General features: G+C 33.5%; 2 protein-coding genes across 5 annotated transcripts in view; one reads left to right on the top strand and one right to left on the bottom strand.

The window, feature by feature from the left end:
- The window catches only part of LOC141446259 (sex-regulated protein janus-A-like), a 190908-nt gene that overhangs the window by 96785 nt on the left and 67497 nt on the right, over nt 1-26626 (bottom strand). The window lies entirely within an intron of this gene.
- The window catches only part of LOC141446052 (phosrestin-2-like), a 173797-nt gene that overhangs the window by 85110 nt on the left and 62061 nt on the right, over nt 1-26626 (top strand). For both annotated transcript variants that reach the window (XM_074112422.1, XM_074112432.1), the window contains exon 4: nt 12176-12311. In XM_074112422.1, the coding sequence (XP_073968523.1) occupies nt 12176-12311 (136 nt within the window). The remainder of the gene's footprint in view (nt 1-12175; nt 12312-26626) is intronic.

The following is a 26626-nucleotide window of genomic DNA, read 5'->3' as shown; positions in this document are numbered from 1 at the left end:
ACCAACTCGCCAAGATTAAATATCAAACATTCCATACTGCTCTCTCCACTTCCTCTAATCGTCTTTTACTGCCTCTCACCTCCTCTGACATCCCTAACCATCTTCCTCGCAGACTGAATCGCCAGTGGCCTCGCGACTTCCTTGAGGTCTGAAGACGTAAAGATCATTATATCCCGTAGAGAGTGCTACCACTGGGTTGTTTCTCTCCTTCTGCTCTTCACGTACCAATTGATCTTAGTACTTCCTGATTTACTTATTGTACGAGTATATACGTATGTATGCACAGATTGTAGATAACTTAATAAATTATATTAAAAAAAAAAAACTCTGGGCATGGTTTGGACAGATTATCATCGTCAACAGAAAAATCATTTAAAGTTGGTGAGGTTTATGAAGACTGTGCTTCTTGATTTACCACAGCGAGGATTGCTGAATTTCTAGGAGTTTGTGCTAATCTCAAGGAAGGTTCAAAACTGCACACAAATGGGAACATTAAGCGCATTGGTTGTATGGACGTTAAAAGTGAATGAGTTAACTTACACATTGTACGATAACAGCTACGGAACATTTGACGTAATCAAAAATTAAATATGAGTAAAGTAAACGATACAGCTAGCAGAAAACATGGAAGCTCTGCAACATCAGCCTTTTCTGGAACCCAAATCCTGGATGTCTTAGCACAAAAAAAAACCATAAGGACAATGCTCCTGCCCAAGAAAGGTATTTTGACAATGAAAATAAGGAATTTAAACTACGAATCTATCCTATTCATCAAATTTAAGATACTCTGACAGATAACTGTTCCCAAATTTAAAGAAATTGATTGCTGAGCAAATGTTAAGAGTTAAAAGATGAGGTGAAAACAACTGGAGCGCATTTTATTCATCGCACCTTCCAGCATCGCACTTCAGCAATGGAAATGAATTAATTTGGAAAACAATGGCCAGAGTGCACTGAATTGGAAGGAGATTATTCCAGTTTCCTCTCAGATAGTTAACCAAATGATAAACAAGATTATTTTTGGCTTCTGAATGCACACGGCTATCAGTTTACACATACACTAATTAAAACTCTATTAACTGGAACCTAATTACAGTTGTGTTTCAATTTCTCTTTTCAATTACGTACTTAAACACCGGTTCTCAGTTAGCCATACAGTGAAACGCCCAGACCTCAGTATTTTCTCTGTACCCAACCAAATAACTCCACCTCCATAAACATTGATCAAAATCAACTTTTAATTAAAATTTATTTCAAAAATTGGAACAAAAATCAATAAATTTGAATTAAGTTTAGGTTTTTAAAACTGCGTGTTCATCATTTCTCAAATAACTATTAACTATACGTTACATAAATTCATTAATATTATGCTGACGTTAAGTTATAACGAAATAATTATCATACACTAACAGATCTTGAGGAGTAGTGATCAAGACTTCATATTTACTTTAAAGAAAACCACATAATAAGCTGCTGAGGAACAAAAACAGGTGATCTTAAGTTTCATTAACCTAACGAAGGCGAGAGAGTAAAGAATGAGGACATCTTAAAGACTCAGGCAGAAAAAGGCGTGGACAAAGAAATTATTTTAGGGTAAAAAGCTCTTACAATAATAATAATAATAATAGAAATATAGGGAAGGGATTAGCTATGAGGTTAGCATACTGGACTCCCACGCGGAGGTCCCGGGTTCGAATCCAGCAGCTGACCCTTAGATTTTCTCTTCCTAGGAGCTTCTTACAGCTCACTGTCCGGTGATGGACAGTGTTGTCTGTAACGAGAGAACACTGTCCGGAGGCCGGCAGTGCACTGGAAAAAGCTCCGGGCGCTAATGACCTTAGCTGTTGATGCGCCAAAAAAAAAAAAAAAAAAAAAATAATAGAAATAGATATGTAGTGAGTCAGACGAACTCAATACAAGCCAGGTGATTCGAAAACTTTGCAGTATTTTCCTTGATATTATTGTTTCCAACTCCATGCAACGGGTGGAAGATTTTAATTAAAGGCTACAGAAGAAACCTCTCTTGGTGTTTACTAAAGACAACCTGATTGAGGACAACTTCTGGGCTATGGAAATTAGAGAAAGCATTGTGATGCCGCAAAAGCAGTGGAGAGTAGAATTCTGTAAAAAAAAACATGGTCTCCTAAACGCTGGAACGTGTCGAGACTACTCATTTCTAAATTGATTGCTGCTTCTATCAACTCAACTTCTATTGGAACACAGGACCTCCCAAAGAACGTAAACCATGTTCAAGAAGTCTTAAGAAAAGGAATCACATCCTTAATGTAGTAGAGGCTGAAGTGAAGTATGGGTCCATGGGAAAAGTAGCCAGAGCAAACCGACGGGATGGGAAGCAGAACTGAAGCGACATAGATCTCTATAGGTGGCTATCTAACTCCGCCTGGGCGGAAGTAAAGTTAAAAAAGAAGAGAGTGAGAGGAGATGAGCAATGTAAGGGTTGATTACTTGGGGATGAACCCTAACATCCCATTTAAGAGCGCACAATCACAGCTCTTCCGCCTCGACACAATGAAGTTTTCATTTTTTACGACAATAGTTACCTTAACCTTGTGTTAAATTCACCTTAACAGCAGTAACTTTGTCACGCGATTTAACAATACATTTTGTAAACTGATGGACAATGGCGAGCTCTGTTACTCTGCCATTTCTTCTCAATGCCAGCGGGTTGGCCCTTAGCCGCCGTTACACTGCCTTCTTAGCTGATTTGCAGTTCGTACAGCCTTCATCATAGCCGCTACATTAATTACAGAAGTAGGGTAAATATTTTTATAGTTTCCGCCTTGATATTAGAGAGTAACAATGAATCCGACGTGTTAACTTAGGTAATATTAATATAATTAACTAAAAAATTAATATAAAATAAACAAGGAAATATTTTTGTAAAGCTCCAGTTCCTCATTTTTTTTATAACAGTCCAGTAAAATGAAACAGTAGAGTTAAATTAAGAAAACCTAATTGGCTTTGAAAATATTTGATTCTAATGAAAAGACTTAATGAAAGAGAAAAAAAAGATATTTTTGTAAAACAAATCCGATTATGAAAGGCTAAAAAATTAATGAAGAAAATATAATGAAACATGAAATCATTAAGTAAAACGTTCTAATTGATTTTTTCCACTCTACTGACGTAATAAACACATAAAATAAATATCTAAATTTATCTATTGATTTTGGTTAATGTATTGTCAAGTACGAGTACAATGAATGTGTTTTAATTTATTATTATTTTTTTTTTTTTTGGCGCATCAACATCTGAGGTCATTAGCGCCCGGAGCTTTTTCCAGTGTACTGCCGGCCTCCGGACAGTGTTAATTTATTATTGTACTTCATTTTATTTTAATGGTTTCTAGCCTTTCAGGAATGTCAAGGGTTTCGAAATAACAAAACTGTGTGGACAACTTCCGTGGTTTTGGTCAAACATTCTTATTAAAAATATTCAAGATCACCAAAACTGATCTCAGCAAATAGTAACTTCCTTTGATTAATAAATAAATGAGAAAACTGATTCCAGAAAATAAAAAAACAAATATTCTAAAAAATTGTTCAGGAAAGGAATAATAATAATAATAATAATAATATATAATATAATATTCTCGTATATATTCATTTTTATTTAACATAGTGCAGGAATAAGCATAGTTCCTAAGGGGCACTGGTGTGGAAGAAAAACAAATGCTTTTCACCTCGAACAAGACACATTTTTCAAGAGAAAAGGCAAAATGTAGGTCGCTGGGAAATTGGAGTTAAAGTTGGGTACAAGATAACAAAGCTAAGTTCATCTAGTAAAAATAGTGAAAACATACACGAGCTTTATACATTTAAAATGGACGAACTTGTAAAGCTTCTTTCTATTTAATGAAAACTTTTGTCAATTTTCGCCTTCCAAGTACTGCCATTGCCGCTACGAAGTACTTTGTCAGTGAATTTTGTTTGTCAACTTCTTTTTCTACAAAAAAGAAGACCAACTTTAAAATTACAAATAGAAAACGTTTCTTTATCTTGAATTTATTATTGGTCCAATGTATCTCCTCCTGATTCATCCTAGAAAGATTTAGACACTTTATAAGGTGGTACTGGTAGAGAATATACAATCTTCCTGGAGTATCTAGCTCTCTCGGCTCCTAAGATTTCTTGGATAACTTGACAGGAGACTCAGGGACTCGCTTGGCATTAATGCAATGGTTATTGCAATTCGCAGCGTACTGTTTTACCTCGGCGAAAAATGTATTTGATCGCTTGGGTAGATTCGATAGAGATATGAAATAGAAGGATGGACAAAAGTGGTTTATGAATTAAGAAATAGATGCATGAGAAGATAAAAAGATAGATCATAATCTATCCAATAGTGTGAGATGGATGGGATGATATTGAGTAGTTAAAAGTTGGATTATGTTAGAGGCGGATGTGGCTGAGTGAGCAAAAGAAAGATGGATTATGAAAGAGCAGCTTCTTCACCATGGCAATTTATAAACAGAACAGATCAGACAGGCAATTTCATAATATTAATCTCATTAAAAATAAATTATATCGAATAGTATAAATATTTTTATCCAATCGATCCAATATATTGCCTTAAACGATTGACATTTTCAAAATACAACATCCCTTTTAGATATCGTTACGCCTGACACATACTCGATTCTTAGATTCGATACTTTCCTGGATAAAGAAAAAGTTTCATTAAAATTATTTGAAAACTTTTAAGAAAAGAAAGACGATATTAGCAGAATGAGGGGGTAATTTTAAAATTTAAGAGTTTTAATTTAACTTGTTGAAAAAAAAACCACAAAAAACAGCCCGACCGTATCTACGTATAATCCTACCAAGCGAGGTTCTTTAAAAAAGATTATGCTGGGAATTTTAATTATATTATACTTCCCTGTTTTCTGGATATTTTTATATACATAAAATTAAATACACTTAAAAAATCAGAACATATTTTATTAAAAAACAAAAATTCAGAACATGTAATACTGAGACCTAATTTTAGTTAGCTACATATAAACCGAGCAGAGACTAAATTCCCTTCCTATTTTCTATGGCAGCTAGGCATTAATTATTAGCTGAGTTTATAAACCGGAGGATCAAATGCTTACGGATTGTGCATTTCACAATTCACAGTGATTTTAGATAAACCATTTAATGTCTACTATACGACTTCAAAGAGATTCCAAATAAATTGATACAGATAGGTAGGTATACGAGGGTCGTTTGAAAAGTCCGTGCAAAGTCAGAGAGATAGCACTACTGGCGCGTATCGAGGTTATGTTTAGTTAGTAGCATCTCTTGGATGAACACACACCAAGTTTCAGCCAGATCGGTCTATTTCTTTGTGTTTGGCATTCGTTTGAATCGAGGAAGTCGAGTGATTTTCTCACGCTTGACCAAAAACGAAATCGTGTGAAGTGTTGCAAGGACGGTTTACAGCTGTTCCAGAAGAATCCGCATGACTTTAAGCGTCGTTTCGTCACTGTGGATGAAACATGGATACATCACTACACTCCTGAGACCAAAGAACAATCTAAACAATGGGTTACCAAGGGGGAATCTGCGCCAAAAAAGGCGAAGACCGTTCCTTCGGCCGGAAAGATTATGGCGACTGTCTTTTGGGATTCGCAAGAAATAATCCTCATCGACTATCTGGAAAAGGGTAAAACTATTACAGGTGCATATTATTCATCGTTATTGGACCGTTTGAAAACCGAGCTGCAAGAAAAACGCCCACGATTGACCCACAAAAAAGTCCTTTTCCATCACGACAATGCACCAGCTCACACTTCAGCAGTTGTGGTCGCAAAATTAATAGAAATAGGGTTCCAACTCGTTTCACATCCCCCCTATTCTCCAGACTTGGCTCCCTCGGACTACTATTTGTTCCCCAATATGAAGAAATGGGTGGCGGGAAAAAGATTTTATTCAAACGAGGAGGTGATTGCAGAAACGAATGGCTATTTTTCAGACTTGGACAAATCCTATTATTCGGAAGGGATCAACAAACTAAAGCAGCGTTGGACGAAGTGTATAAGCCTAAAAGGAGACTATGTTGAAAAATAAAAAAGGTTTACCCCAAAAAATTAAGTAGTTTTTATTTTTGCACGGACTTTTCAAACGACCCTCGTATGTTAGTTATTCTCAGTAATCTTTACTTATTTTTGATTTATTTAAAAAATTCCTCAAGGAAGCATTCTGGCCCCCTTACTTTATATTCTCCATACTGCCGACTTACCAACTCACCCGACTACAATTACTTTCACATTCGCCGACGACACTGCAATTCTTTCTCCTCATCTAGATCCTGTAATAGCAAGCCGTGTACTCCAATCACACCTAAATCTTCTCGAGCCTTGGCTGCAAAAGTGGAGAATCAAAGTGAATGAATTGAAATCTAAATACATAGTATTCACTCTTAACAAGAAATCTCTCCCTCCTCTCTCCTTCCACAATACTTCTATACCAATTACTAACCAAGTACGATATCTCGGGCTACATCTTTGACAAACGACTAACTTGGAACCCCTACACGAGACTCAAACGAACTGACCTCAATCTGAGGTATAAAATGTTGAAAAGACTATTCGACAAACGTTCAAAACTGACCCTGACAAACAAACGAACACTATATACCGCTCTACTTGCCCCAATAATGGACATACGGAATACAACTCTACGGAAGCGCTAAAAAATCGAACATCAACCGACTTCAGAACTTACAATAAAAAATTCTAAGAACAATAGTTAACGCTCCCTTCTACGTCTCCAATCACACAATACATTCTGATCTAAATATTCCTCTCGTCTCTGGAAATAGCCCAATCTCGATACACAAAACTCCATTCAAATCTACACAATCATTACAAGCCTCTGATCCACAACATGTCTACTACAAGCACTTTCTTCAAATCCTCAAATTAAAAAAAAAATTAAAAAATTAGTGCCAAACATTGCAAATAATTTCGAAATAATTATTACTGACGGCTAAAAAAACATCAAGATATAATCTTTATGTAATTTGTTCAATTTGGGAGAAATGGTAATTATTGCAAAATTAAAGGGTAACTTTTTGTAGATGTTAAAAGTAAATTAAGCAGTTTTATTGCAATCTATAAAAATGGTTGAATACAGTTATAAAAAAAAAACCGTTCACTACACGTAAATGACACGTTTTCTTTTTCATTAAACCACTCTTTCCGGAATTAGGCAATCTCAAACAGGAAACAACATAATATCAAGCATCACAATACTTCCTCTTACAAGAATAAGGGAAAAGGGAAGTGTACCCTCTTCCGCCGCCCCCCCCCCAGTAGTGCCCCTTAATATAATTCTGTTGGAAAAAAAAATATGATCGAAACAAGAAGAAGGTAATGCAAGTTCCTGTAGAATAATTTTCTAAATAAACCATTTATTTCACTGAAAATTATTGAGGCAACCATAACCAACCTTCTCGCTCAAATGTCTTTAATAGAACTTTCATTGAAAATAAATTGAAAAGAGTGTTTTTCTCGATCATTTCCATTGAATAAAGAAAAATCTTAATAACGTCAGAAAAAAAAACTTTAAAGCCCCAAGTTATAAAAAAAATGTATATCTGCGTTATAAAGTATATTTATGAATTATTTATTATATATTATATTACCTGCAAGAATTATACCAGCAATTAGGCTAACAATAAAATATGTAAACGTGTTTTTATATCTTGAGAAGTACACTAATAAATGCTAAAGAGCAATTCGTTCATTAAACTGGCGATGTTATTCGGAATAACTTTCTGACAAGAAATTAACTTTAGAACAGGTAGGCTGTCTACCGTCTTGGGATAAGGTGCTACTAATTAAGGACCACCTCAATGCATAATCAAGGGAATTTATCCAAAATTAATTATGGTTAATAAATATGTGATAATTGACTTCTAATTAAAATTTATCTTTCCTTGCTGGATTTGAATAAACTCATCTTTAAGACTTCTTCAGTTTTGATTTCATCATGATGTTGGTGAACTTGTGAAATGAAAATCCACCGAAGGAAATGAAATTTTTCAGTTTTTCAAGGTTTTCTCTAAAATAGATAACAATGTTCTTTGAACTTCCTGTTAATTTAATGCTGGAAATGCTGCTTTTTTTTTTGGCGGGTTCTCACGGAAAAAAAAATTGAAATTTTCCTTACGTGCTGATGAAGATTGATGCCCATTCTTAGCCGAATCCCAGGAGTTAGACCAACTATCCCTTCCAAATTTATTCATTATAATTTTAAATTGCAGCCAGATCGTCTGGGATTGTCATAGTAATTTCTGTCAATGACATCCTCCAAATATTATTTCGCTTCAAAAAAATCTGAAGTGTACTTATTTAAAGCCAGTTCTCTTTTGATTTGAGAAGATTCTGCTGATTCTACAGCATAATCAGCATGGGCATGTTATACTAAAGGAACATCCATGACCAATTTAATCATGACATAACATACACAATTGTTAGCTTGAAGTTAATTTAAGGGTGAGTTCATTAAACCCATCTCTCAGCATGAAAGTATACTATACGTAACATTTTCCAATCAAAAAACCACACGCAACCCAATCAAACTTCTATTGACCTAAACTAATCCAGCTTTTCAATTAAATTAATGTTCTTTCGCTAATTAAATTATCCAATATTACCCTTTCTAATAAAATAAAACGTATATCCACCAAAAAAAACATTGAATAGGGTTAAATTTGATGGAATAGATAATATACGATTTCATTAAAAAGAACATCGTCCATTTTGGTTCATAAAATGATTCTTTTTTATTTCTGTACAATAATCTGTCGCGTGAAGCTTTCTACATTGGTGCTGTAAACTTAAAAAGAAGCTTGAAATGAGCTAATGCTATAAGTTTTTTAAGTTCTTCCGCTTAGAGTAACTAATGAAGATAAATTCAAGACAAATGCTAACAAAATTGCTTGAACTTCATAACTTTTCAAAACGTATAACTACTTACATTGACTGTTTCATTCCAGAATTTAAGCAAAGAAGCTGATTTTTTTCACTAAATTTTCTCTGAAAGCAGATTTTAAAAACTGGGATTGATTAGTAAACCTGTATGTTTACATTTCAGTATAATGTACGGTTTTACAAATAGTTTAATGTTGATAAGAATTAATTATGGACACAAATTTAGGGATGTGAGGAAAATTTGTGAGTTAGAATGTTGAGAATATTAGGAGAATCTTCGGCCATTATCAGGGGTTGATTAAGAGTTTTAACTTAGTTTTCGTCTCACATCACACTTGCTGATACATGGAATCCAACTCTTCGGACATAACCGTATTTTCTGTGGAGAAAGAATTGTTCGGGAAAACAAAAAACATAAAAATGCACAAACACTTCTAGTAGAACATAAGAGGTATGCTTTATATGGAGTAAATGGTTACAGGTAGTAATGGAGATGGAAAAGCAGCCACCTCCTCGGGACTAAGACCAAGAACATGAGAAGAAGTAGAAGAAGAGGAGGAGGAAAGTTGATTTGGCGGAAAGCCAGAATAGTGGTACGCAATGAAGGGGTGGCAATATCTCGCTTGTTTTATTAAAGCTTTAAGTTATTGCCAGCGATGCGGAAGGAAGTTGGAGGTGAAGGAGGTGCTGGCCCCCTCCACTACGGTTGGATACGGCTGCCTCCTACCTCGGTGGAGGTTGGTTACTGACGATAGCACAAAGTTAATAAAAGGACTTGATTAGAGATTTTTATAAAGAGGAACAGGCTGCTACAACAAGAGAGAGTTCACTTCCTTAAAAAGCTCGTATCATTGTGCTAGCTACAGCTGGCCGGAAGGAAGGGAATAGGCGGCCTTAGGTTTCCTTTAGTTATATTTTTAATTGCAATTTCAGATTAACAGTGAAATGAAGGCAACATTTTTGGCATTCATTTTACCATTTATTTTTCTAAATATATTTCCTCACAATCGATTATCAATTGGCTCGCACCTCTCAAGAGGATAATTTTTTAAAAACCACTCCCCTCTTTAACATCCTCCCACAGCTTCATGCACAACTACTAAATAATTTTTTTTTTAAAACAAACATTTATCCTCTAAAATAAGAATAAATTTCTTGAGGTCTCTTCAACCCATTTTACAAACGAAACCGCTTTAGAAAGAAAAAGATCGATTCACTTTGAAGTAAAACGTGTTCTTCGCACACATTTTAAGCTATTAAGCATTTTAAGCATTTAAACGCAGGGCCAACATATAAATGAGGAATTTGGACTGTAGGAAAGCCTGCCGAAGACCTCTTGGGTGTAACTTCAGCACATCTGACAGAAAATAAGCACTTCTTGTATAATTCAATTCTAGTAAAAGCTGCTGCGATATTAAGTAAAAACAAAGAAATATTCTGCTTGTATTTGAGTTATTATTTCGATATTTTAGAAAATAAAACTGAAATTGCAACCAGAGAACCAAAAATAACAACATCAAGGAAGTGTAAATAATATTTTCCCTATTTATTTTTATTTTTATGGTATAAAACACGTTATTGTAAGAAAAATACCGGATTTTCTTATCATATTTAAGGGTGTAGAAGTGGGCGCATATATTTGTGTGTTTGAATAAAAGATAGATAGAGGAGTGTTTGTCCATTTGTCCAAGGAACAAACTAAATAAACGTTGGGTTTCATTGTCACGTTTTTGTTCAAATTCTGTAGCCTAAAGTAGGATACTTTAGTCTGATTCTGGATTTCAATGGGTCTTTTCTAGATCTTTAATTGTTTAGATAGAGTACGCTGTAAATAAAATGATGAATTAGATACTCTTTTTTTGCATCTATATTGCAAAGACAGAAGAGCGAAAAATGACAAAGTGAGCTTTTAATTACAAGTAACACTCTAGGATACAACTATACTTAATAGTAGTAATAGAGAAATAACCTCTCTCTTTACGCCAGTGCAGTCTCTGTTTACCCACAGAGAGATGGCCGGATAGATGGAATGAAAACAAGTTGTATTAAAGGCCCAATTAATTACAATGTATAAAATAATAACATTCGACCCGTATTCAAATCGATCACGTGAATCGATTGTGGATAAGCTATTTTTAATCCATACATCATAACATATGATAATAGTCCTAACATCATTGTGAAATGACACTTATAAAGGAATACCACCCAACCACAAAGGCCTTCCTATATTTTTCAACTCCTTAAGTTTAAATCCTCCATCCATTCCCGTAACACTAGATCTCGCTCATCTGATCTCTATATTCCCTCTCACCGTACCTCATCCTTTGACAAGTCCTTCCTAATACGTGCTACCTCTCTCTGGAACTCCTTGCCTTCATCTGTCCGCCATGCTCCTACCCTATCCATCTTTAAATCCCGTCTATTCAGTTATCTCCTTTCTATTCAGCTTCCTCCGAAATTCTAATTGTTTTAATTTATTTCTGCTGTTTTATTATTTTATTTTTACTTTCATTTTCACTTATTATATTTTCACTTTTGTAAATATTTATTTATTTATTTAATTTCTGTATAATCACAGGCCAAACTATTAAGGCCTCTAATTGTACCTGTGTTTATTCTTAGGGGACAATTTGTCCCAGAATAATAAATTTCTTTTCTATTCTATTCTATTCTAACCACACGTACAGAGGTGCCCTTAATTGAACTCTCGAAAGGAAATATTTTAAATAAAAGTAGAACTGTGCAACTTCCGGTAAGCCAAAAACCATACTGTTCCCTGCTAGCCTAAGCGAAATATAAAATTTGAAAGTACTGACCATTAAACCCTACGGCCCCAATATGCCAGAGAAGAACTCATGTATAATAAAATGAAGTACTGTCTACTTGCAAATATGTATAGTTTTTACGGACAATTTTTATTAATAATAAATAAATAAATTATCTATAGTTATTATAGATTTAGCATTATTAATTTTCATTAATTATAGAGGCTACAGCGCTTTATAGACTGAAGATAATTTGCGCAAGTTCGAAACGTTTCTTGTATAAAAATAAGTTGTAAAAATTATGAACTATTTTTTGTTAGAAAAGGAATTTATTCTAAATACAAATTACTACTTTATTCACTTGTCAAATAAATTACTGATTATTCCATAATTTTAATAAAAATTGTATATTTAAATGTTTATACGTGATTCTAATTGGTTTATTTGTTTATTTTGTTCGCAGAGTGTATAAAAAATCGTCGCCAAACAACAAATTAACGCTCTATTTGGGAACTCGAGATCTAATCATCTCAAATAAGAGTGTTGATCGTATACAAGGAGTTATACTGGCCGATCCAGATTATTTACAAAATAAAAAGGTTAATATATTTCTATTTAATTAGTTAGTTAAGTTTATTAACTTTTATTTAATGGAAATTGTTTAGAAGTAGGTTAAAGAAGTTTTTAAGAAAACAACATGCTTTGGGTGGGGGAAAACATAGAAACTATTTTTAGAAAAACTTTAGAATTCAATACTAATTTAAAATCCATCATGATCCGGGAGAGTATTTGTAAATCGATTTAGGACAAATAAAGGGTATCAATAAATTGATTTTACTTTTCGCCTCATTGCACTTCCAATGCTCGCCCTTTTAGTCTGCTGTGATCCAGACGAGGTCAGTCTTGGGTTGGCTATTGATTCTCGTCAGATTTCCAAACAATCCCACTCAAGTGCTTGTATAAACTTTAAAGCTAATCATGGCGAGTAAAGCTGTCAGCCGGTAGAGGGCGACACAGAATTCCCATGATATCGCAGTACATTATTATTTTTTCGGTAATCTGCTCTCTCCGCGAAGGGACTGTTTACTAAGCCTAACTGAGATATCAAACTTGAATTAGCCTTGTATATTCTGGCTCATCTCTTCTCCAGGAGCTGTTTGCAGCGCATTAAATATAACCACTTCTGACACTGGTGGTTCAAAATTTAAATTTAAACGCCAAGACTTAATAATAAGTAAATAAAATTAGTAGAAATACAAGAGAATAGAAATGGTACATACATTATAAAAGTCTCACGTATTTAGAAACTACAACTTGTTGTTTCACTGAGCCTAACCTACCAATTGGATCTACCAATTAATTCTAATTAACCAAAATTTAATTTCTACAGAGATAACCATTCATTTCACTTCCTAACTTCCTGTATCCGTGAATATTTTTTGAGCGTAACAAAAGAGACAGTACGAGCAGTAGTGCTTTTAGAGACGCTTGCAAGCTGTTCTGGTATCAAGTTATATACGCAGTTTTATTATGTAATAAAAATTTATATGAATTTTAGAAATATATATATTTCTTCAGCATTATTATTACTCAAAAAACCTTTTATGCATATCCAGAATAAAAAAGACATAAAAGAGCAGAATATGGGTGCAAACAAAAGATGAGGAAAAAATGGCTAGAATGAAGTAAAATTCAAAGAACACTAATTCCAAATTCCAAAAGCATTTGCCAAAATTAAAAAGAAACAGAAAATAAATAAAAGACGAACTATATTTAAAGAGCTTTAGTCCGAGCTTTTAAAAGCGATACAATGTTCAAGCACTTTATAAGTTTTGTAAAAATATATATAAAAGCTATATAAATTTTTCCAAGTAGTTTACTCAAAACTTTATGTCTTAGGAACGTGTAAAGTTTCCTGGGTAGGCCTGGAAACGGGGATGACGAGATGGACAGAGAGTTAAGCAAGGACCAAAGTTTTAACTTCAATATTAACTAAATCCTTTATAGGAGCGGAGGAGTATACAAGGATAAGTATCCTAATTATTTCGAAGTGCTCTTTTTCTTCTTTTTTTTTACTTAAACTTTTCCCAACATTAAAATACCTTTAAAGAATAGAAATTTTTCAAGTGAGAAAAATTCCAATTAATTAAAAAGTAACTTAGGAAAATCGCTTTCTTTAAGGAATTAGCGTACATCAAGAAACAAATCAATGACTAAATAAAATAGATCAATAAATTCCCAAGAAGTAAGCAATTTTACTTGGGAATTGACGTAAAACCTAAAAATTAAAAGAAAAAAGAAAAATAGGTTAATATAAATTTAGCCAGAAGCCAGTTCATCAATAATCCTAGCTTTATCATTTGTAGTATTTCCTCGTTCAATATTGCATTAAAATCTTTCGACAAAGAGAGATGAAAAATGGAGAAAGATGACTACCATATTGACTTCGCTTTAATTTAAGCATCATACTAATCAAGATACACCAGGAAAATCGGAAATCTGTGGTAACTTGCTGATGTTTATCTTTTACTACAGCTGACACGCTCATGAGTAATATTTTGCAAAATTTGGAGAACTGAAGAATATTTTATTATGAAATTTAACTTATGAATTGAAGATCCTCAGAACACCTACCATCTTTACTCAAAATGGATCCAACCTGACACTAGAGCTACCCTTAATTATCTCGCCGTCGTCTAACACCAAACTAGGTGTATTTGGTTGGCCTAACACAAGATATTCGCATTTATTTATATTTATTTCTAGGCCCCAATTTTGGACATTTGCATAAAACCATACTAGATAGGGTGGACGAAAGAAGGCTGTTGTGGTTTGGACATGTCCTTCGCATGAGCCGATACGCGCCTCCCGAAAAAGGCTCTCTGCTGGCAAACTGCTGGCAGACAAAGAAGTGGAAGGCCTATGAATAGCTGGCTAGCGCAGGTAAAGGAACTAATGATAGCGCGACGCTCACGATAGAGAAGGGTGGATGCTTGGCGCAAGGAACCCTGGTTAGGGTAACACCTTGAAAGAGGAAGAAGAATTGAAGATGGAAAAACTTTTATGAACACCGGATATTTTATGTTTCAAATTATTTACTAACTAATTAGAAGGGAAATTTAATAAATAAAGCTTGATATTATAAAATAATTTTATTAGGTAGATAAAAAAAATATATGTAAGTTCATAAACTATAAAAGGAAGTGTGATATCTGCCACAAAAATACTTTTCAAAAAATAATTAAACTTACCGTTATCATACAGATAGGTTCACAATTTAATATCGTCATTGTGAAAGAGCACAATGAAATTTAACTTTCCCTACGGCCCTAAAAGTAAATATCAGGAACACTCGGATATTCAAGCGAAAAAAAATTTAATAACTATGTGCGATGTGGCCTTTTTTATTTGTAGAGACAGAGAGAACAGTCATTGTAATGTGTGTGAGCCAGACTCAAACGAAATTCTCCCAAATCGGTGAAATAAGGAGGTTATTTCCGCATTTTCATTGATTTCTTGATTCGTTGAAAATATTATTTCGCAAAAGTAAAAGGAAGCCTACACGTAGCTACGTGTCGAAAAAACCTCGATTTTGGAAAATAAATTTACGTCATTCCTCTTTAACAAACAAATAATATCAATATATGAACGGATATTATCACAAACCAAATAAGTTTCAACTAGAAATAGAAAAGTTCAATTTAACCAATATTATTGGTTTACTTAATTTCCGGTTGTCTGCATATCAAATTATATTCTTTTTTATTCGTGGCACAAAGTTTCTGTTTGTAATTAGAGCGGAAGTGTTTCTCGTATGTGCACAGTTCTATGTTATCCGGCAAAATACAAGGATTCTATTTGCAGAATATTTATATGCATATATGTAAATATGTATTGTGAGTAGTATGTCAACAAAATGTTTTAATTAAATACTCTATAACGTTGGTGCATAAAGCGCTGGTGAGAGGTAGTTCATTAAAAAGCACTAATTAAACATTTCCTGCCCCTGAAATTGCATTATAAAACAAACTATAAATCTACTTAAAAATTGATCTGATCGATTATTTAGAAAATCATTTATAGAATCAATCACTGGTAAGCTCCAATTATAAATTTTGACACGCAATAGGAATTAATGGAAGGGACAAATAGGAAACGAGGAAATATTTGCACAAAAGCAGATTTATTAGTGAACAACCTTTTCGTTTGAATCTTATATCTGGCTCAGTCAGCACAGGACTTGTCCAGAAATCATGAGAAATAAATACCTAGTCTAGTACAGGGTGCGATTATTAAGGAGAAAAGTCCAACATTGAGGTTAACCAGAATCCTGTTCTGTCAGACAGGCACCCAGATCTGTCAAAAACAACAGTTCACAGTGGAAATGTAAAGAGCAAAGAAAATATAGGCTTTCTTGGCGTCAAATCTCTACACTTATTTTCTCTAGATTCTCAAATAATATTACATTAAACTGTAATTATCTCCCACAAAACATATCATTTTCTACAATAAAATTAATTTGTTTGATAATTAGTTTTGATATAATAATTAAAGACCTTTAGGTAATTAAACTAGTACTCTTTAAAGTACGTCATGTACAGGAAACATTTCCAAAAACAGATACTTAACTTTAGTTCTCTTCTGGCTGATTTTATTTTTTTACTTCCGGCTAATTGCAATGACTTATGATTCTCAGTAATAAGACTCAGTTCCTTCCATAACTCGTAACGCCGCGTTTTCCGGAAAAAGCTTTAAATGAAAATGATAATCCAACAATTTTTAGTAAATAAGAAGTTTTTTTTTATAAAAAATCGTAAAGCTATTTCCGCCGGATTAAGTTTAGACCCGTGTCCAGCGTTCGGTACAATGAGCCTTCGGAAACCCCGAAAAAAAAAAAATTACCTTTTAGAACTTTATTTTAGCCAATTCTTACAACGTTTATCGGGTATAAGGAACTTAGAAATTATCCGGATCGTTTTATTGAATATGTGAGGATGAGTCCACCCACATTCGACTATATTTTAGAAAAAATAAGGTCAAAATTAAGAAAACTTTGGAAAAATTGTCATGGAAATCCTATAACCATAGAAGAAAAACTAGTGCATTACTCTTAGGTAAGTAATGGTTTTATTGAGAAAAAACAAATACACATAAAAATAAATGTAAGCACGATTTAAAAAACAAAATATTGTTTAAAAGTAAATAATAAAATAATAACAAAAAATAATGCCAGTTTTCACCAAATGTCTTGAAAAACAGAGGTATTTTGAACAGCAGTCAAATTTGAAGCTCCGATACTGGAGTTCAGCTAGCAGAAAAATGAAAAATTTAATTCTATCATCTATGCTCGTTTATACCAGCGCGTATTAGTCACTAGTCGCAGCTTCGTTGTGCACGCTCACATAAGAATGTACTAGGTTATTCTATAAGCGCTGATGCATCACTCCTATCATCTCTGCTCACAGCTCCGTTGTGAACGTACCCTAAGCAAGATGCATTCAAGTATTCTTTACTTAGCTTCTTTCTTTAATATTGGAACTCCTTTAACAGATTTGCAAAATTCCTTAAATTACTGTTTGTTGAATTCATTTTTAGGCAAAGATTACGAAAATAGGGGCAGTTAATTTTGATAAATTTTACTTCTACAATTAATATTTTACGAAAAAACAAATCAAAAATCGTTTAAACGTTTTTTTGTCGTTTTAAGCATGTTTTTGGTTGTCCAACTTTTTTCACTGGTTAAAAGTAGTTTTTCACTCTAATCTTGAAAGAATAATGAAATTGAGGCATCAAGTTCTTATTTAACAATGGAGAAAAGACCTGATAGAAATTACTGAAAACGCCTAAAGCAGTTTTACGACATCTCGTAGATCAGAACACCATGACAATGGACTAGTGACCTAACAGCATGCCGCCTCCTTGTGAACTAGTTCACCTAATTACCATTCATAACGCAAACTGAAAATATTTTACTTGAACCATAAAATACATTAGACAGAAATAGTCTATAAACAAATTATTTATAACCAGAGATATTTACAAATTCAGGGGGTAAAATCCCTAGGTTCCAGTTATCCTCATTGTTACGAGAATCAGGTAACTTTCTTAATCAAGCAATCAACCTTCATACCAAACGATAGCGGACAAGAAAGCAATATTCATTCTTTTCTTACTTTTAGTTCGCAACATCCCTTTTAACCTCAAGGTCTCGTAGAAGGTAGTTAGTAAGTATTAAACATGATTGGCACGTATCATAGCGATCTAAATGGCCCCCAAAGCGGCAACATTCTATTTTTGCTAAGAAAATGTCGCCCACTTAGTTTACTTGGCCAAAAGCTGTAAGCTATCAGATAAGATTTAACCAAACCTAGAAATAAACACCAATAAAATGGAGCCACATACAGACTTACTAACACACAAATGCCACACACTAAGTATCGATACAATCTATACAAGCCAACTAAATACCCAATTCAGATATTCTAGGACTGAAATAGTTTGGCGCGACCAAATTGCTATAGTAAGAAACTTACTAAGAGTGAATGTTTTTTTAGTTTGGGTCCATTACAATTGGATTGGAAGTCTGAGAGCCTGAGATAACTACTTTGTTTACCAATTCTTTCCTCTTATTTGACCTTCTGTATCGATTTTGGAACAAACTATACATACAACATTCTAATCAGTCATTATCTCTTTAGTAAGCAAAAGAAAAGAAATGAAAGAAAAATTTCAGAGAAAATAATCTAAAAGGAATAGAGGATTTCTTTTTTTAATATTATCTAATTAGAGCTTTTCCTTGTGTAAAATTATTTTTCCTCTAACAAAGCATCAGAGACCAAAGGGAAATACTGACATTAAATAAACAAGAGAAACAGTTGTTATCACAAATAAACCAACTTTCATAGTAGATACACAGATAGAAAAATTGACTTAGAGGGGAATGACGTTATTGTATCTATGTCACATAACCACTAAATGTATTTTAATCGTAATTAAAGTTTGTAATGGTCAGTAGCAAACTTATTCATTTAAATTTTGAGTAAATACATTTTTTTTGCATCAATTCACATGAACTTCTTTTTGCTGCTATTTAATCAATAATATTTATATTCAACTTGGAATTGGGGCTAAAGCGAGAGGAAAGCGGCAATATCTCGTTTTTCCTAGCCAGCAGACCACAGATAATTTTAATTTCTCTTAAGGGAACCACTACCTGCTGGATATACGAAGCTCTCAGTTTTTTCTCAATTACCCTTTCCTTGTGCGGCACATTTGAAGCTAACCGTTCCTCGATCTTATTTGAATCACTATGTTATGATTCTGGTGAAGGAAGCCTGGCATCCTGGAAACCATAGAATCACTAAAATAATATTTCCTAGAAGTTTCCAACTAAAGTGATAGGCCTAGATTAGTTTCCATAGAGGTTGGCCAGAAATCCAGCGATCCAGAGGCATCCCACTAGTTAGAGTACTTCTCTAGTCCAGTCGGTTAGAACTGGTGAACCATTCTTGGAGCAAAGTCATGAATTTATTTTCTGTTCGAAGATAGCACCGTTTCCTCTAGTCCAGAAACCACAAAGCCTATTCTAGGCTCAGCCATGCAATGTGTGCGTTCCTTCGACTTTCAAAGCCTCGGAAAAAAGCCACGAGCATGTGAATGTCCGTCCAGCCTAATGGTAATGGCGCATTAAGTTAGGCGATGAAATTTCTCGTCTGATTCTGGCTAGGTCACTAGTTTTCCTCTCACATCAGTCTTACGCCCTCGTGTGCATTCGATCTTTGATTGCTGCACTCCTGACTTCTTAAGGTGCCTTACTTTGGCATTTAGTCTTTTACAAAGCGAATATTGTTGTTATGAATTTAAATGTAATTAAAATATTCGAAGTTTATGTTGTTATGAAAAATTTATGAGTTTGTACCAAGAAAACTGTAGAACACCTGATTATTTACCGGATATTGGTCTACACTGGTCACTATTTTGAATTAAGACGAAACCTGCAAGTTTTTCTGTCTACCAATACCAACAACCTTAACTCTCTTGCCACTAATAAACGCAGAACCAGCAAAGGCTACTCATTAGTTCAACTACGTATTTTGGTAAAAAGCACCTTCGGGTAAACTAAATATTACCACCGTATATTGTCATACTGGAGTAAGTTCTTAGAGGCGTTGGTTAGAGAAGAAGCAGTCCAATAAACCATTCTATCTCCAACTGGAGAGCAATTACAAGTAGGATAATGAAATCCAGAACATATTGATTTTAAATACGAAGTCTCATGGCAGCACTAAATTTAATATTTACTTATATAGAGTATGTATTATTCCAGCCAATAATTGGTATAATATGAGTTTATTTTGGGAAAAGCATGTATGAAACTCAATTTTTTTATAATATAGCAGTTAAATGTTTGTTATAAGATACAATAATAATAAAGTAACTCTATTTAAGTCATAATATGTTTTTATTGACTTAAGAAAATTACCACACTCTGAGGTCTATTATCTGAGAAAGGAAATCGGAGACTTTGATCAGCATAATCTTTCCACACTCCAACAGTTTTTTACGACAGAAATAGGTGAACGCTAATGGTTATGGCAGTTCACTTTTTGGATGTGAAACAGTTTACCCCTCCTCTCAATGAAACTTCTATAAAGTTAAGTTTAAAGTGAGGCTTTCAACATGAATTGAATCAAATGTCAAGAAAAGTTAATTCAAATAGAGAGATATCTTTTTAACAATAAATGATATTAATGAAATTGAACGAGCTCGAAAAGTTACGGATGAGGATAGCCCAGGGGTCGGCAACCCGCGGCTCGCGAGCAGCATGCGGCTCTTTTATCCAAATTTTGTGGCTCTTCAGCCTGTCCAAAGTAAATTGTATATTTCAATTTTATTGAAACGAATGAAAATTACATTTATTAAAGTAAAGATATTTTTTCAAAAAGAATTTTAGATTTGATTGATTTGAAATTGAATAGAATTATATTTAAATACTTAGCAATATATGAAAATAAATAGGATAGAATTGTCAAAGTTGGGCGTTTTTCAACGTTACGCTTTTTCGTGCAGTTTTTGACGTCAACCCTTATACAACTGTTCTACCGGACAGTTTTAATACATTTAAATGTTAATGAATATCATAAAATAATAATCTATGAATACAAATTGATCTACAGAGACTTTTACACTATCATCCTTGCGGCTCTTGATAAGATTTACTAAAATTATTTAAGGAGAAATGGCTCTCTACTTAAAATAGGTTGCCGACCCCTGGGATAGCCTAATCTTTTTTTTAGTTTGCAAGGGTCGTGCAGCACAGTAATTTTGAACTTAAGACCAGTAAAGTAAGTGATGAACTTTATTTTACCACACAAGTAGGGGAAGTAGCGATTAATGGACGCTATTTATCACGATTACCTAGTTGTATAACCTATTGTTTACCTCTACAATTGTGCACAATTTCAACTTTCTATCTTAATTTTTGAAGGAGATAAAAGGTGTTATAGTTTAGGACGTTTGCATTTCCTTCATATTTCGAACTGCTGTATCTCCTGCCCTACAGGTGTAATCTCTGCGAAAATATGTACAATTATAGTATTAATCTATCTCTTCATTTGTGCAAAATTCCAACTTTCTAGCTGTATTTTTGAAGGAGATACAGGAAATAAACCTGTTTATTAACCTGGACATGTACTTTAAAAACTACGTGCACTCCAGAAGAAAAAGTTTTAATTGACTTTGTTTTTACCAAACACATTAAAGAAAATTAAGCTGATCTAACTGCATGATATAATTAGTTCATTATTATTACTTTTATGTACTTTGGGGAATACAAGATAATCATTCTACTTTATCTTCATCTACAACTGATAGTTCATCATCATGATATTTCACTCATTTCGAATAGCAAACATAAAAGATAAAGTAATACCAAAGGTTTGTTAAGTTTCCGAGGTGAATATGGTAGCTCGTTAGAGAAACTGTAGATACTTAGATGAATAGGACAACTTTTGGCTCAACGTTTACGTCTTCTTGACTGTTAAGATTAAATGGAGAATATTTAAGCATATTCCGAGAAGAGTGGGGGAAGCACTCGGTAACGAAAAAGAAATCAAATTTAGCTTGAGATGTGGTTGTTGATTGCTATTCTATGTCAGTTTGTTTGGAAGTGATTTGTCCGGATGTGAGGGCTAGTAATCAAGAGGTTAATTGCTCCAAAGAATACCTCCTGAAGTTTTGACATCTTTTTTATATGAATAGATAATTAAATATCTAGCTCTAGTAATAATTTTTGAAATATTATCATAATTTTGCCAGTAAAACTCTCCATGGCTTTAATATTAATAAAATCATTAAAGGTCTTTAGATAATTATTCGATAAACATCCCCTTGTCCTAAAGAAATGGTTTAGGAAAGTTTTCCATCTTTGTAAACCCTCAGATAATGAAAGTATTGTTGTTATTTTCTCATCGAAAGAAAAATGAAAAACGTTTTCCCCATTGTTTAGCTGGTTTTTTTTTCTGTTTTCGTTTTAATGAATGAACTTTATGAAGACTTAATAATGACCTACTTTACCAGGACAAGCTAAAAATAAAGTTTAGCTAATCTCTACACATTCTTTAAATATTTTGTTAAATATTAACAGATCTACAAACATTGTTTTGAAATCTAAGCTTTCAGCTCAAAATTAAAGACTGTTGTACCAAAGAATGTTAGTAATTTTAAAAGTTGCATTTTATTGGTTGAATGAAAAGAATTCAAAAAAGAAGACTTAATGTACATTAAGTTCAAATATTGCCTTTTTAAATGACGTTTTTACTACTCTCAGCATGAAATTAGCTCTTTATCCCCTTCTTAGCCCAATAACTAGAGCTAGCTAGTTTCATTTACATCAGGATCATTGAGGTAAAACTGATCACTTTGCGATTTGGTGAGATTCTTGGCTATGTTTGCCATTTCCAACTGGATTGTTGTAGCAGAGTTTAGGCTGCCGTTACAACATTAAATGTAAATTTAAGAGAGAAGAAACTACAGTAGACTCTCAGAAATCCGGATCGGCCTAGTCCGGACTCTCGGTAGTCCGGATCGATGATCTTGAATTTAAAAAAATAGAATTTCTTGCAAATAAAAACGACAAGACGTTGTTTTGATATAAGGTAACATACTCGTATATGCAAGGCAAATGAAGAAACCTAGGAAGAAGAAGAACTATCCGAGAACCAGGCAAATCTTAGCCCACAATCAGAAGGGTTTAAAATGCTAGACGGAGCGCTAGAGTACATTACTCAACAAGAAGGAATATCCGCAGCCGACATTACGTGTTTGAGGAAGTTGAGGGACATTGCGGCCAGACAACGAGCTAAGACCACCAGCATTAAGGACTTCTTCAAAAGATAACTTGTAAATAATACATAATTATTTTCACTCCTGTGTTTTCCTATGTATTATGTATTATTCATTCCGGTGTTTTATTAATTACAGTACTACTGTAAAATATAATACAGAACAGCAGCTTACTGTTAATAAACGTTAACACATACAGTATTGTCATAATTGTTCGCCATAAAGACGGAAATCATCACTCATTCCAACCTCCGGGAAATCCGTCACAAAAGTCCGGATTTTTGAGAGTCTACTGCATTATTAACTGTCTTGAAAGCTACAAATTTCAAATTTTATTAAATTTTAATTATATTTTGTTAACTTATAATCTGAACTATCTGTCTACCTGAACTTCGGAACTGGCATTAACTATTCTAAGCATAGTAATAATGGGAACTTTTTCATTAAAGAATTAAAGGGTTGTACCTTCCCTATTGAAGGTTTTTTTTAGAACTGTTGATTATATTTTTTCGAATACATCTATGAAAGTAAAGTTAGAAAGAAGAAAGAAGTTGGAAAGACTTGTCATACACAATAATGTGTGACGACACACGATAGATCGAATGACAGATTGTAACATGTATAGCCCCTTAGGTAAGGTCACAGCCTGGGTTCATCTCGATTACCCTTCCTATATCAAAACAACTTTTTGGATTTGTTTTAAATAGACATGGTAGTTCCGGCGGAAAAAAAAAGGGCAACAGTGTATTGAAGTTGACTTTCTATTACAATGATTTTGGTGAAAGGAAACGGATACTGAAGTATATATGCTATGGAGTAGCAACAGGCTGTTCAGAGACGCATCTATACTCACATCAATATAACGCTTTCAACAAATACACTTATCTCTTACCGCCAGGCGATCTTGACACCTGAATAAACCACCAAACTGTCAACAATGACAAACAACATTTTCCCATCTCAAAACTTGTTCACCAACTGAAATTTAGTTACATTTATATTTAGAAAACTATACAATTGTATTTTATATAAAACACCTTCAAGTCTTTTGCTTCACCATTTCTTACTATCAGATGTCGTGAACTTCTAAAAAAAATCGTTGTTACTGGTTACTAAGAAGGGATAGAAAGCGTTGAACCAAGGAAATGATACGTCTAAAGTTACTTCTGAACGATAATTTTTAATTTAGTCTGCTACTTTCAGCTGGAGGCTTTTTATTTCAAAACAAAGTTTATCCAAAGCATTACAACTAGAAATTCTAATAACTCAAACCCTTTTAAGTCACCAATTTAAGGGCTGTTGCCTTATAATACAGAAAAAAACATGGATTATTCTTAATCTAGATTAACTCATGATTTAAGCCAAAAGTTATTTTTCAACCAGGCCAGTTTAACCTAGTTAAGTTTAAGCTAGTTTATCACACAGATAAATAATTTAAACCTACATTTTGTGGAAGGGTTTTTAAACTTTAGATTACTTTTAACCAAGTTGTTTTGATCTACAAATTAGTAAACTGATGATAATAAGGAGAGAAAGACGCCACTATAGCCGAGCGGTTAGAGGCAAGGCCCGCAAAGCTAAGATGTATTGTTGGTTAGTGGGTTTCGATTCCCCGGTCTAGGCCTTGGATTTTATTTAATGGTTTATATGAGAAATTTGCAGTAAAGTATATTTTGCTAGTCGCCACCATCCACAACACCTAAATTTGTTAGTTGGACGTAAAGCTCGTCTGAAAAAAAAAATGCCCATTACTTTATTCACTCAATAAGTGTAAAGAGAGAAGAGGTGGAATTTTTGATGCAGAGAGATCGGATAAAGATTTCTCTACAAAGAGACGTCTCTTTTCCGTAGGTCAATCGATATCCTGTATAAAATTAGATTATCAAGATGTAGTTCACGCTTATCTATTTATTTCAATGCGGCTTGTTTGTTTTTTAAGTAGGTATAAATATATAAGTAGCAATTAACACACAAGTAGGATTATAATTTATTTTAGCAAGCGAAAAAACCTTCGTAAAATGTAAGCTGGTATTATAAGCAATTTTGTTTTATATTTAGTACTAAATTATTTTCTGGCTTATTAGCTCTAATTGTGGTGTTTTTTCTTATTTTAAATATGAGTTTTCCATTGAAATTTTAGTTTTCTAGGAAACTGCTAAAATTTACAATAATTATTAAGCGAAAACTCCAAATCTCGATATCTGCACAATCTCAATATTTTCTCTCAGTCAGGAAAAAGCAAAAAAAAAAAAGAGATTAATTTTTTGTTGCGACACATTTTGTAACTTTCCACGAAAAGAAAAACCACTAAAGAAGAAAACGAAGATTAATGCAGATTAATTTCATCACTTTTAGAGAGAGAAATAGAAAAAAAAAAACCCAAGCTTGGTAAATCTCTGGCCCAGATAATATAATTATCATAAATAGACTTTTAAAACGATTGAAACATACGAGAACTCGTATATGAAGAATACAGGAGAGGCATATTAGTTGAACATGGCGTGCACACGCTATCTTAAAATGTGCACAAAGAAAATTACCTGATTATTTCCATCAAGAAAATAGGATTTATGAGAAAATAATTTTTATAATAATATTTTTCCATCTAAGAGGAAAACATTGGTGGGAAAAAAAGAAAAAAAGAATTGGGATGAGCTTAACAAGAAATTTCTCTTCAATAAATGAGAAATAACAGGAATCCAGCTATTTATGTATTTACACTGCAGAAGGCTTTTCTTGAGAGAAAAATGCTTTCTTACTCATGTTACCTTCTTTTGGTAAGATACCAAATAACCGAAAATGTAACTTGACTAAAATGAAATTGGTAAAATCGGTTAGCTTTACTTTTGAATCCAAACGTCAAACAATTTTGTCTGAAACATTTGCCAAGAATAGAGGACGCGTAATTTTTTGTTTTATCACTTCAAATAGAGTCCTAGAATAATAATTAAGTCAAATGTACAATATTCTAAAGAAAAAGAAGAATTTTAAGTGCGTGAAGATGGACAGGCTTTCAATTTTCTTAAGTTGAAAGGATATTTTGGCGAGTTTCAAGGAAGAAAACTTATCGATTGTTTCAACAGAACTTTCTCTTTCAATTAATTAATAGAAATATTCAATTATTTAATAGAAATAATACCCAGTTTTGCGCTAACACGTTGATCTATATCACCTTTGCAAAAACAGTTCCTCGGACTAATTTTTTTTTTTTTTTTGGTGAAGGTTCTGCCGGCTGGAGAATCATTCAGAAGCTTGACAAGAAGATATTCCTGAGGCGAGGGGTTTGGATAGAATTGCGAGAGAAGTTGTGGCCATCAATTACTTCAATTTTTAGGCGTAGATCTATGAACTTCACGATATTCTAAGTTATTGAGAAATTACACTTATCTCGGTTATTAATTATTTAATAATAACCTTTGCACGATGAATGGATACAAGAAGAAAGTAACGCGAACCCAAAGCGTAGCGAAAGAGATGAAACCAATTTGACCTTAAACCGCCAATTAACTCCCGCGTTCTAAATTAGAAAGAAAGCAAAGAGTTACAAAATATATGACCTGATAACTGCTCT

The sequence above is a fragment of the Rhodnius prolixus genome, unplaced genomic scaffold (genome assembly GCF_049639745.1).
Source record: "Rhodnius prolixus isolate KJV_2025 unplaced genomic scaffold, Rpr scaffold_1, whole genome shotgun sequence".
Classification (NCBI taxonomy): domain Eukaryota; kingdom Metazoa; phylum Arthropoda; class Insecta; order Hemiptera; family Reduviidae; genus Rhodnius; species Rhodnius prolixus.
Note: the sequence above shows the minus strand (reverse complement) of the source record. Positions and strands in the feature narration are given on the sequence as shown.